The sequence below is a fragment of the Lontra canadensis genome, unplaced genomic scaffold (genome assembly GCF_010015895.1).
Source record: "Lontra canadensis isolate GAN:19392208 unplaced genomic scaffold, GSC_riverotter_1.0 scaffold90, whole genome shotgun sequence".
Classification (NCBI taxonomy): Eukaryota; Metazoa; Chordata; class Mammalia; order Carnivora; family Mustelidae; genus Lontra; species Lontra canadensis.
Window position 1 is genome coordinate 5,738,232 of NW_022631084.1, and position 12,845 is coordinate 5,751,076.

The 12,845-nt window shown below is 36.4% G+C and overlaps 1 protein-coding gene across 4 annotated transcripts in view; it reads right to left on the reverse strand.

Moving 5' to 3' along the window:
• The window catches only part of ZBBX (zinc finger B-box domain containing), a 112,205-nt gene that overhangs the window by 39,222 nt on the left and 60,138 nt on the right, over positions 1 to 12,845 (reverse strand). For all 4 annotated transcript variants that reach the window (XM_032836087.1, XM_032836086.1, XM_032836088.1 and 1 more), the window contains 2 exons: positions 8,031 to 8,205; positions 3,333 to 3,453 (listed from right to left, as the gene is read on the reverse strand). In XM_032836087.1, the coding sequence (XP_032691978.1) occupies positions 3,333 to 3,453; positions 8,031 to 8,205 (296 nt within the window). The remainder of the gene's footprint in view (positions 1 to 3,332; positions 3,454 to 8,030; positions 8,206 to 12,845) is intronic.

A 12,845-nucleotide genomic window follows, 5' to 3' on the forward strand; every position in this document is an offset into this window, starting at 1 on the left:
TGAGTGATGAAACTAGTTCTGTGGCTGAGGCGATTTCTAAACAAAGTGTTGAAGAAGAGGCTTGGTTTCTTTTGACTGCTCATAGTAAAAAGTAAGAAGGAAGAAATGACTTAAAGACAGAATTATTAACCAAAAGATAAGCAAACTTAAATATTTAGAATATTCTCAAAATATATATATTGAAAAAGAATGAGAGGGCCTATTCAGGCGAGAACAAGAAGTAAATGGCCAAAGGGCCATCTGAAATGGAGATTAATCAGAATCACCCAGATAGAAGTTGTGACTTTCATCAGAGACAATGGAAAAATGACCTCCAAAAGCAATTCAAAAATCATCAGGGCTATCCCTTCAATTGCAGGCACAGAAAGCTCCAGGCCACACAGCCGAGAATACCTGTTGGGGCAATGCCCGGTGAAACTATGAGGGTAAGGAAGCCCCTATAACCCCGAACTAGAAATGCCACATGATTCTAGCCCAAGGGAGCCACAAGATGTGACCCCACACAGGGCCATCATAGGAATGGGACCACCCAAAACCATGGAGGCAGAGACACCCAATGTCTTGAGAGTCCCAGCCCCAGCACAGCATAGCTATGGGGGCACTCCTTAGTGTGTCTGAAAGGCAGGACCCCCATTCTAGTGTGTCTGGATGGTGGGACCTTCACCCCAATGGGCCTTGGAGTACAGAACACCAATGAAGAGGATAATTCTCAAGACTTAAGGTTTTATAGAATTTGTCCTGTTGGATTTCAGGCTTGCTTAGAACCTGCTACTCCTTTCTTATAACCTATTTCTCTTTTTTTGGAATGGAAATATTTATCCCATGCCTGTACAACCATTATATTTTAGAAGCACATAATGTGTTTGATTTCATAGGTTCATGGTTAGCAATTTGCCTCAGAATGTATCACACAGGGCACCTGGGTGGCTCAGTGGGTTAAAGCCTCTGCCTTCAGCTCAGGTCATGATCTCAGGGTCCTGGGATCGAGCCCCACATCAGGCTCTCTGCTCAGCAGGGAGCCTGCTTCCCTTCCCCTCTCTCTGCCTGCTTGTGATCTCTGTCTGTCAAATGAATAAATAAAATCTTTAAAAAAAAAAAAAAAAGAATGTATCACACATTGAATCTTATCCATATCTGATTTAGATGATATTTAGATGAGACTTTGGACTTTAGACTTGAGTTGATGCTAGAAGAAGTGAAACTTTGGGAGCTCTTAGGATGGAATGAATATATTTTGCATGTGAGAGGACTGATGAACCTTGCAGGGAGGAGGGCTGAGCTATGTTCAGAATGGTTCATATGTTGCAATCCTAACCCCAAAGTGATAATATTAGGATGTGGGCCTTTCAGAGGTGATGGGTTCATGAGGATAGAGCTCTCATGAATGAGATTAAAGCCCTTATGAAAGAGACCTGAGAGTGCTCCCTTGCCCTTTCTGTCACAGGAGGACACAGTGAGAAGGCGGCCATCTGTGAATCAAGAAGCTGGCTCTCTCCAGACACCGAATCTGCTGGCACCTTTTTCTTGGACTTTCCACCATTAAAAACTGAAATGCGAATGTTAGTGTTCATAGGCTACCTGTTACTCTGTGTAACAACCCAAGACATTATTTACAAAAGAGTGAGTATGCAGAGGAGGAACTCGGTGAGTACCACATTAACCACAGGCTCAAAGTTAACATGCTGGTAGCAAAATACACTGACAGTATGATTCTGTGATACCACACGCTAAGAAGGGCACATCCTCTCTGTGTTATCCTTCCTCAAAATGCACAACCTCAATCTAATTATGAAAAAAAAAAAAAAAAAAAAAACAGACATATCCAAATTGAGTGTACCCTATGAAACACCCGGCAAGTACTCTTGGAAAATGTCAGGGTCTGGAAAAACAAGGAAAGACTAAGGAAGTGTAATGGATAAGGAGCTATGATTACAAAAGAAAAAAAAAAAAAAAAAAAAAAGGCAATGTGGATCCTGGATTGGATCCTGAAGTGGAATAAGGATGACAATGGAAAAACTGGTGAAATCCAAATAAAGTCTGTAGTTTGATTAATAATATTGTATCAGAGTTAATTTCTTAGTTTTGATACATGCACTATGGTTATGTAAGATGTTGCCATTATGGAAAGCTGAAGGAATGATATGTGGGAAATCTTAATACTGCTTTACAACTCCTTGGTATGCCTTATTTCAAAATTTAAAAAAAAAATTTAAATATGTCACATGAAAAACAGTTAAAGGGGCATGGAAGTAGATAGTAACCTGTCATCAAACAGAAGCTTCAAGGAAGATATGAGGGTTGACTTCAAAAATCCAAAGGAATGCCATGGAAAGGAAGAATTCAATTTGCTCTATACTGGCTTAATTGGTAGAGTTGAGACCATGTTTGGAAACCAGTCAGACACAAATTACAGCTCACTAGGAGATACTACAGCAGGCAGAAAGTTCCAAAGATGGAATGTGCCATCTCAGGGGAGAGTTTTATATGATTGAAGGTGAAGCAAGAGCTTGATGACCATTCCTCAGGTACCTTCAACATATTGGCACTCCAACACATTGGTCCTCAAAATGCAGTTCAGAGACCAGAATTACCCACACTAGTACCAGCTGGGAGCTGTTAGAAATTCAGAAATGCAGAGTGTCAGGTCCCACCCAGACCTACTGAAGAGGAATCTGTATTTTACCAGTCTGCCCGTGATTCACAGGCACAATAAAGTGTGAGCAGCCCTGCTATAGGAAAAAGTGAGACTTTAAAGGTACCTCCCAATACGGATCTTATTTGATCATAAAAATGTGAATGACTCTAGCATGTACTCAGTCATAATTCTGGTCTGAGATTTAACAATTTAACTGTTGAACAATTGATGAAATGGCACATCTAATGACATAGTCTTTGAATAAAATAACTGAATACTATTAATAAAGCTATAATATTAAAGGTCTAATTAACTTAAAAGTAGATTCTAAAAAGTAGAACCTCAAAAGTTTATGCTAATGTAAAAAAATGAGAGTAATACCTTTTCAAAATAATCATTCATTACACATTATTTTTGCTATCATTCTTAAATTCTATACCATATTTGTACCTTTTTTCACATACATATTTGCTTTTCTCCTAGCAAACTCTAAATTAATGGTGCATAACATACATAAATAAAATTTAAATTCTTATTAGAATAGAAGAAGCTTCACAGGGATATAATATTGTTTTAAAATTATTTATGCAAATGTGAAGCACACATATATAATTGCTACAAAAAAGCATGTCACACAAGCCAGGAACATAAATAGCATTTATATTTCTTATTAATAATGCAAAGCTTCAGAAAATACCTCCTGTGTTTTTTAAGCCATAACTTTTCCATATAGGATAGACTGTCTTCTTTAAATTCAATATTGAGTGGTTCTCTCCAAATTTTCAGATTAGTTTGTACTTCACATTCTTCCAATGAGTCTATAAAAATAAATATAATGTACAAAATTAATGTAAACTAATATATAAATTAAATCTCTCAAGATATAAAACTCACCATTTTTGAAGCAAATATGCTTTGTAGTCAATAGTTCTAGGCTTAATTAATGCAAAATGTTAACTATTAGTGATTTATTAAATGACTATATAAACAGTTTTCTTCAATAATCCCTTAAAATGAAAGAATCTTATGATTCATAAGGTTTTTAAAAGGAACCAATTCTCTTCAATGATAAATACGAACAGATTCATTATATATTCTATAAATGCAAAGACACATAAAGGTATGTATCATAGCCACTGACAATAATATTTACACATTATGGGAAACAGAAAATAAATAACTCAGAATGGCACTTGGAGGAGACAACTGTCTTCATGAATTTATATCTACACGGCAATTCACTTCCAGATGCTTAAGATGTTTCTGAAGTACTAGTAAATTAAAACCTCTATTCAGGGATATTTAAAACTGATGGAGATTTCTGGGAAAGAAAGCAGTGTAAATCCAGTCTCTCCACCTTCTTGGATACTATCCCTCTCTCCAAACTGACCATAAGAGGAGAAGAAAAACTTCTGAAGGAGAAGAAAGGGAAGTAGTAAGGAAGAGAAAAATTAGTTTCGAAGACTGAAACTAGAGAATAGTTTCAACATCATACCCCACAGCCTTTAAAGATTAGCTTCCAGAACAGCCAAATGCCAGCAATATAAAGAACCAAAAGAATTCAAGTCACACTACCCATATTCTTCCCCTAAAAGTGGAGCTTTGTCAAAGAAAGCAATTGGAGGAAGTTCTGAGAAACACTCCAGAAAGCACTAACCTGTGAGCAAAAGGAGATCCCTCCACTACGGGTCCTCCTTTCCAGTGCCAAACAAAATATGTCTTGATAGGAAATCTGAAACTAAAAATGAGGACTCACTTTTGTCTCTGACTAGGCATAAAGAGGAGCCACTCTGCTTGAGAGATAACTCCCAGACCTATCAGCTGATGAGGAGGAAGGGGATAAAGCATCTGGCCTGTGATTCACCCTTCTCCCATTACTAAAGGTACATCCCCTGGAAATAAAGTCAGTGGGTAACCTGAGTTAATTTTCTTGTGAATATGTTAATAACTGAACCTACTGGCAAATAGATTAGTGATATTAATGGAAGCACACTCTTACCTGTTTAATGCATTTGACAGGATAGCCCTTATTTAGAACTGCTTATAGAAAACAATTCTAGTACACATGGTTCTATGAAACATCTCTCTCTGGAAAGTGCCACATAAGCTACATAACTTGGGTTTTAGTTTGATGGCATTTTTTGATGGGTCTCTGGCTACCTTTTGTGAGAGAATTTGTGTGAGATGCCCCAGTATTCATACTGATGGGATGGTAGGTGTTTTTCTCAATAGACAGTGCCAAAGTCTTAAGGTAGACATATGTTTGGATGTGTTGGAGTAGGTGTTGGAGGACCAGTCAGAAGGCCAGCGTAGCTGAAACAGAACAAGCCTAGTAACAGGATCACAGAGATAACAGACTTGAGATAACACTGAAACTTCTAGGCCATTGTAAGTGCGTGCCTTTCACACTGAAGGAGATGAGACTTTGGAGTTCACTTAAAATGAAATGAAGTTAGAAATCAGTAACAGAGGGGAACCAAGGTGGCTCAGCTGGTTAAGCATCTGCCTTCAGCTCAGGTCATGATTCCGGGGTCCTGGGAACTAGCCCCACAAGTCATGCTCCCTCCTCAGTGGGGAGTCTGCTTCTCCCTCAACCTCTCCCTTTGCCCCTCCCCCGGCTCATACTCTCTGTCAAATAAAAAATAAATATATTTTTTAAAAAGTCAATAACAAATAACTAGAAAACTTGAAAATTCAAAGCATGTTACTAAGTTAAATGGCCAAGAAGCATATAAGAAGATACTCAGTATCACTTGTAATGAGTTACACAAAGTAAATATGCCATTTCATCTCTATCAGAGCAGCAAAAATTTAAAAATCTGACAAAACATTGGTGATAATGGGAGGTAACCAAACTGCTTATCTACTGGTGGGAGTATAAACTGATACAAATACTTTGGTAAATAATTCAGTTTTATCTAGTATAGTCAAAGACATATGCAGCCTATGACCCAATTATTCCACTCCTAGGAAAAGACATCCTAGAAACGCGTGCATGTGTACCAGGAGACCTATACAAAAATATTCAGACCGGCATTGTTTATAATGGCAAAATAGGAATCAACCCCCAAACCCATCAACATTTAAACAGGTAAATGGTGGTAATTTCCCATAACAGAAGAATATTAAGCAGTAAAAATGAATAAAATACAACTATGCACATCTTCGTGGGTAAAGTTCAGTAAATAATAGTGAGTGAAACAGGCTGCAAAAGAATATATACACTAGCTTTCCACTTACGTAATATTCAAATACATGCAAATTTTACATATTATTTAGAGATACACAAAATACAGTAAATTACAAGGAAATTTTTTTTAAATGAAAAATACAGAATCTAAGTGACAATCTCTTAGAGAGGAGGAAAGGAGAGAGAACAGGTGCTTACTGCTTTGTTTTTCTCCAGAATCTATACAAATTTTGTAAATGCTCTTTTCTATCTACTTAATATGTCAGGAAAAGAAAAATATTGACATATATACAATATATATACAATACTCTGGGGCAAGAAAAATCACATATCATATCAACAGAAGTCCTCATCTTAATGATTTCTCTTCAACAATCACTGATGCAGTATTTCTTTTCTTTTCTTTTCTTTTTTAATTTATTTGACAGACAGATCACAAGTAGGCAGAGAGGCAGGCAGAGAGAGACAGGAGGAGGAGGCAGGCTCCCTGCCGAGCAGAGAGCCCGATGCGGGACTCGATCCCAGGACCCTGAGATCATGACCTGAGCGGAAGGCAGAGGTTTTAAGCACTGAGCCACCCAGGCGCCCCTGACGCAGTATTTCTACATTTAAAAATTTATTTTAAAGTAATCGTACCAGTACACAAGAGCTAAGATGGTCATTATAATTTATTTTTACTATAGTGAGCATTAGAAACAAAATATCCATCAATAAAATCCTGATTAAGTAAATCTTGGCATACAGAGTATTATGCAACAGTTACAAACGATGACATATAACTGTATTTATATGTAACATTGTCCGTGATAGAATCTAAGCAAAAAAGTTGCAAATAGCATTAATAGTGTCACCCCATTTATACTTGTGTGTGATGGTGCAACTGTGTCTATTGAAAAACGTACCAACATGTTAACATTGATTAGATGGTTGAATTAGGTTATTCTCATTTTCTTTTTGGTTAACTTTTTGTAATAATAAAATCATGCAAAATAATCATTATGTTATTCTTATAATATAGTTATCACCACTATGAAAAACAAAGTTTTTATCTTCTCTGATCTTATCTGATGTATCATATCTGTCCCTTTATTATTTTAAGTCTTTCAAAGTAGACAATCAAAAGGTATTTGTATAGAAGACTTTTCCCTTTCAGAGCTAAAAAGTAAAAAATACATCAAAATTTGAAAGTTCAAATAAAAAACATAAAATAACACAATCAATGAGAATTATATTAAGATACATGCTACAAAGAGAGTATTTAAATAAAATCTTGGAAGTATTAATGAAACTGATGCAGCATGAACAAGGGTAGGGAAATATTTCAAAAAGAAAATTATTTAGAAAAAATTCCAGTTCTAATTGGAAAGTGGTAAGTGATACCTTGATGTCAGGAATTATAAAAAATGTTTAAAAATGAATAAAAATATAAAAAATGAATAATCAGGAGAATTTCTTCACAGGAAAAAAATGAAGTAAAAATCATAAATTGGATCCTATCAATAAAGATACATGATTGAAATTTATTGTCTCACATTTTATTTTCAGTGAAAAGCAACTGGAAGTCTCTATAAGATTCTGAGAAATAAAATTAATTAATCAAACAGTTTGCGAAGTATGATATCTCTCAAAAGATTCTGGAAAACGTAAAACAGAAACAGTATGTGCCTCAGTCACCCAATCTTCAATGTCTAGAATATGGGTGCAAAAATCATCAAGGAAAAATAAAAACAAATAATATTCCTTTGGACAGGAGGGGAAAAAAAGATAAATCAATTCTCCCCCTTAAGTTCACAGCGGTCCTTGAACTATATTTTTTCAAGACACATACAAAAAATTCTTTACTTCTCTATCTCACAGATCCTCTTGTTTTATATATAAATACAGTTCAATAAAGGAACAGTTGTCCTGACAAAAACGTTCTGCCAGGAGTGGGGGAGCTGAAAGCATCCAATTCTGCATTCATTTGACAGTCTTAATTTACATAGGAAACAAACACAAATCTCCCCAGTGCTCAAGTCAGGGTTCTATAAATATTAAACCACTTATCCTTGGTTGTACAGTGAATGCTCCTTTGAGGAGTTATATTAAACTGTTATCCTAATGCTAACAGTTTTTAAACACTGTATTTATATTCACAGAGAATGGAGATAAATAAGATAAATTCAACTTTATTTTATAACATTCATTTGATAAAAGTAGCTGTACCTGCTTTTGCTGCAGGTGAGTTCTGTTTCTCGTTGTCATCTTGATATCCAGTTCTCCATTGATTTAAAGTTTCCGGAAAGGACTGGGCAGAAGCTTCTTCATCAAATGACCCTTCACAGAGGAGCCTATCTTTTGGATGTGAACATTCTGCTCTTTTTGTGGTTGGAACGTCTACCTAAACCAATTAAAAGTGCATCTAAGTATGCTTTATTAAAATTTCCCTATCTTAAAATATAGGTAGCATTAATTATTAGGCATTTTAAATCATACACTACTTTTTAACTTTAAAATGGAATTTTTTAAGTTGTACTTACACATATGCTTTACTGATTTCTTTCAAACAGTATGGACAATTAGAAATGGTCCCTTCAAAAATTATTAAAACTAGAGCCTGCCTGACTGAGGATTTATCATCATGTTATTCACCAGTGTTACCCAGGGGAGTGGCAATAGCCATGAACCTAATCCCCCTACTTCAATCTGCTACCAGCAAACTTCCCATGGCAGAGAGAGCAGATTTTTTTTTTTAATATGTGAATCTGATCATGTCATTCCTATATTCAAAACCTTCCAATGATCCTTTGAAACCCCCAGTTCCTAAAAGGACCTACAAGGCTCTGCAGACCGTGTACTTCCCTGCCTTTTTACTATACTTCCTTCAATTCCCCTCTTCATTTATCAAGAAATGTTTGCATTCTTAGTGCTGAGCCCATGAAACACATTCTCACTCAAGGGCCCTGCACTAGCCACATCCAATACCTGGAGTGACCCTCCCTCCAGATGTTCACATAGCCATTCCACTCATTACAGTCGGTCTGTGTTCAAATGATGACCCTACAAATATAGCCCCTTTACCCCCACCTTCCATTCCCTTACCTGCTCTCTTTTTCTCTGAAAAACATCTCTGTGTGAATTTAGTCTACATGTTTGTTTGTTTATTGCCTATCTCTCCCCCATTAGAATGTAATGAGATCAGGGATTTTTTCTTTTTCTCAGTGCCAAGAGCAGTGCCTGGCACAAAGTAGGTGCTCATTAAAAGTTAGTTGAAAGAATGAACAAATTAATTAATGCATATGAAGCATCACATGCTTCTTGGCATAACGATAAGAGGAAAGGATGAATTCAGCGCAAAATATAGACTCACTGTGAATGCACAGAAGAAAATAAAGGTAGGATTTGGTAGTTACACACAGGATCAGAGAAAACGGCCAAATTAGGAAAATAAGGCAAAATAAAGTCCACACCAATGCTGAATTAGCATTGTGGATTTACCTACACTGATCAAATTGCTAAATCTCCATTGTGTATATTCTAGATACAAAAGTAGAGTTCTCTATGTTCACCCCTTGATTACAAAATAAACAGACAGACTGTTCGAGTATAATTGAGAAAAGAGCATTAAATATGTGTCCAAAATTTTGAATATAAACAAAAGGCATTTGGGAATCTTAAGTCACTATCCCAGCTGCTGGCCACAGAAAAACGGGTTTAAAAGTCCACAACAGAAACAAGTGCAAGAAACAGGTTATTTAACTCAGATAAGCAAGAGGTGTATGGGTAAAAAGTGGTAGGGACAGTATTCCAGAGAGAGGGGACGGTATATATGCCAAAACATGGAGTCAAACAGCACAGTGGCATGGAGCCATTAGTAGTTTACACTGAAGTAGTAAAAAGTAGGATAAGAGAAAATATAATCTGTGTCCGATCATGAAGGATCCTGCCTACATACAGAGGAAGTTAAACTTACACATAATGGAAAGTCAAAGTCCCTGTAGACTTCTACACAGTAGTGTGGGAGAAAGAGAAATTAAGGAATAGTGAGTTTGGATGCAAAGAAACCAAACCAGTTACAGCTAATTGGTAATATCAACATTACAAACACATGACATGTATATATACACAAACATGTATATATATGTATATATATATACACATATATATACATGCACAAAGTATATTGCATATATATATGCAAAAATATTTTTCAAAATCACTCTTTATATTCTACTTTGAATTGGCAAAAGATCAAAATAATGTAAATGCTAGTCAGTGGAAATTTTAAAATTTAAACTTACATTTTAAAGTCATTTTTATCTAATAAATAGGGTGTTTTACAACCACTATATAGAATGAGAAGGCTATAGAATGTACTTATGTGAATATCAAAACATTTTATAAAAAGCATATTTGCAGAGCAGCATATTATTAGTTGTGAAAAGAAATACATACACACAAAACGGGAATTATTATTGACTTCTAGAAAGGGAGAGAATGAAATCCAGGTTCCATGTAGTGAACATTTTGTACTTCAAGAAAAAGCTAATTTCCATATTTGGAAGATCAAAAGGACAGAAGGGCCCAAGTATTCTAGTGAGTTTTTAGACAGTAGACTGCATGAGACATGGTAGCCAATTGGATGTGCAGAGGAAGAAGAGAAATGACTACAGAAAATGATGGTTCTTGGCTCACCTGAAAAGCAAGAAGATAGGCTGTCATCAACAGTGACATCTATAGGTTTTGAAGGAGAGGTAAATTTGGTTTGAAAGTACTGAGTTTTAGGGTCACCTGCATGGCTCTCTTGGTAAGTGGCCAACTCTTGATTTTGGCTCAGGTCATGATCTCAGGGTCATGGAATCAAACCCTATGTTGGGCTCTACACTGGGTATGGAGTCTGCTTAAGATTTTCTCTCTCCCTCTCCCTTTGTCCTTACCCCCTCCACTCACACTCTCTTATCTCTAAAAAAAAGGGAGGAAGAAAGAAAGGGAGGGACGGAGGGAGGGAGGAGGGGGGACGGAGGGAGGGTTGAAGGGAGGGAAAAGAGAAAGAAAAGAAGTGCCGAGTTTGTGGGAGGTATTTATAGGTATCCAATAAACAATGTGACTGCACATATGTATGTATGCTGCACTAATGAAGAAGCACTGGAAACTCAGTGCTTAATACAAAATGGTTTAAGTATGCAGGGATTACAGCAGGTGTCCAGAGCAGTTCCTTTCCAACCAATGAGTCAGAGATATAAGAGATCTGCTTTTTATAGCTATGTTTTTTGGAATACTTGGCTTCTTCACAGCAATGGCAGGATAGGAAAAATCAGAAGACTAGACATCGGCTTTCAAATGTTTGAGCTCTCTCTCATATGCCGCTTCCAACTCAAAACCTAACATGACTCTACCCAATTCTGAAGGGAATAGGAAATTTGAAAGAGCCTATGGAATTCAGTGGATAATATTCATTATCCTTCTAAGCCACATGGTATCCTTGCAAGATATGGTTTAATATCCCCACTTTCTAGAAGAAAGGTCACATTTTAACAAACTCACTCAGTGCTTCTGATATTTTATGTATTACAGCTAGAGAGCCACTGCTCTTTGGCACTGAGTACAGGTGCTCACCTAAGGGTTGATAGCAGTGATGTCCAACCGGAATACTTATACCACCGTGACTGAGCAGTTGTTAAAATCACACCTGTGGACCCACCCAAAGAGAGGCAGAATTTGATCATGTGTGTGTTCCTTTAATGGTTTTCCAGTTGGTTCTGGTGTGCACTCCTGGATGAAACCACTGAATTAGTAGTTTTTAAGTTAGGAGGAGAAGTAGAGAGGGTCTATCTAGCATATACAGTCACCTATGGGAACAAGAGGCAGCATTCTTGTAGGGATTAAAAGCACAGGCAAAGGCATAAGCTTTCTAGTAGGGCTACTTACTAAGTTCCTCTCTGCCTTTGTCATCTGTTAAATAGAGTAATAAAAAATGCAAAACTTATATGATTGTTGTGATTATTGGATAAGATAAGGCAATGAAAGGATTAAGCACAATGCCTAGTGTTAGGTGTTTAACAAATATTAGCTGTTGATCTATCACTATTTTTAACGATTAGGTAAATCACATAAAATGGCATGCAGGAAGGAGAAACCCCTAATGCCACAGCCTCTGTGTAGCGGCTAAAAGCAAATAATTTGGAGTCATAAAGTCTAGGTTTAAATCTAAGTTTCGTTTATACCTTGGGCAATTTATAAAAACTGATCTTTGTTACTAATTTTCTCATCTGGAAAAAGTAGGGAAAAATTAAGAGAAGACAGAAAGAGATAATACATGTAAAATATGTAGGACCATGTCTGGCACAGAGTCCATTTTCAATGCATCACTATTATGATAATGAGGCCATAACTCATTCAGGGATTCTTCACAATCACCATTGACAGCTCTATTAGAAAGTGAAATCCATGTAAAAACACTGACATTCCTGGACAACTCAAGCACAGTTTCTTTGCTGGAAAGAGGTCCTATACGCATAAAGCATGTTTTCTTCTTTGTTCCATGAGCATGGGTTAAGAACTCAAGAGACTGAAGTTCAAGCTTGACCCTGTCACCAACTAAGAAGTTGTGTGACTGGCCATGTTTGTTACTATTTCTGAACTGTAGTGGAAAGGTGAGTGGCATGTAAAAGGATGAGGATTATAACATAGATCAAACTTCAAGGAAGCTTGTTTCTTGCTAAAGAATCATTACAACATGTCCATTACAAAATATAGACATGAACTGATGAAAGCTTATCTAGAACATCATGGGATCAGTAGTCAATCTGAATAATGACCAGAATTTTGTGTAAGTCCAATTTTAAATAATTGTAAAATTGCCCACCACCTAAAAAAAAAACAAAAACAAAAACAAAACAAAACAAACTTGGCAAGGTTTTGTATTTTTAGCCTCTCTGAAATCCTAACTAAAATAAAATTGTTATATTTCATTGTGTTATTTTTTTTCATGTTTCTCCCAAATACTCATTCATTTCCTTAAATGGACCCAATGACCAGAAA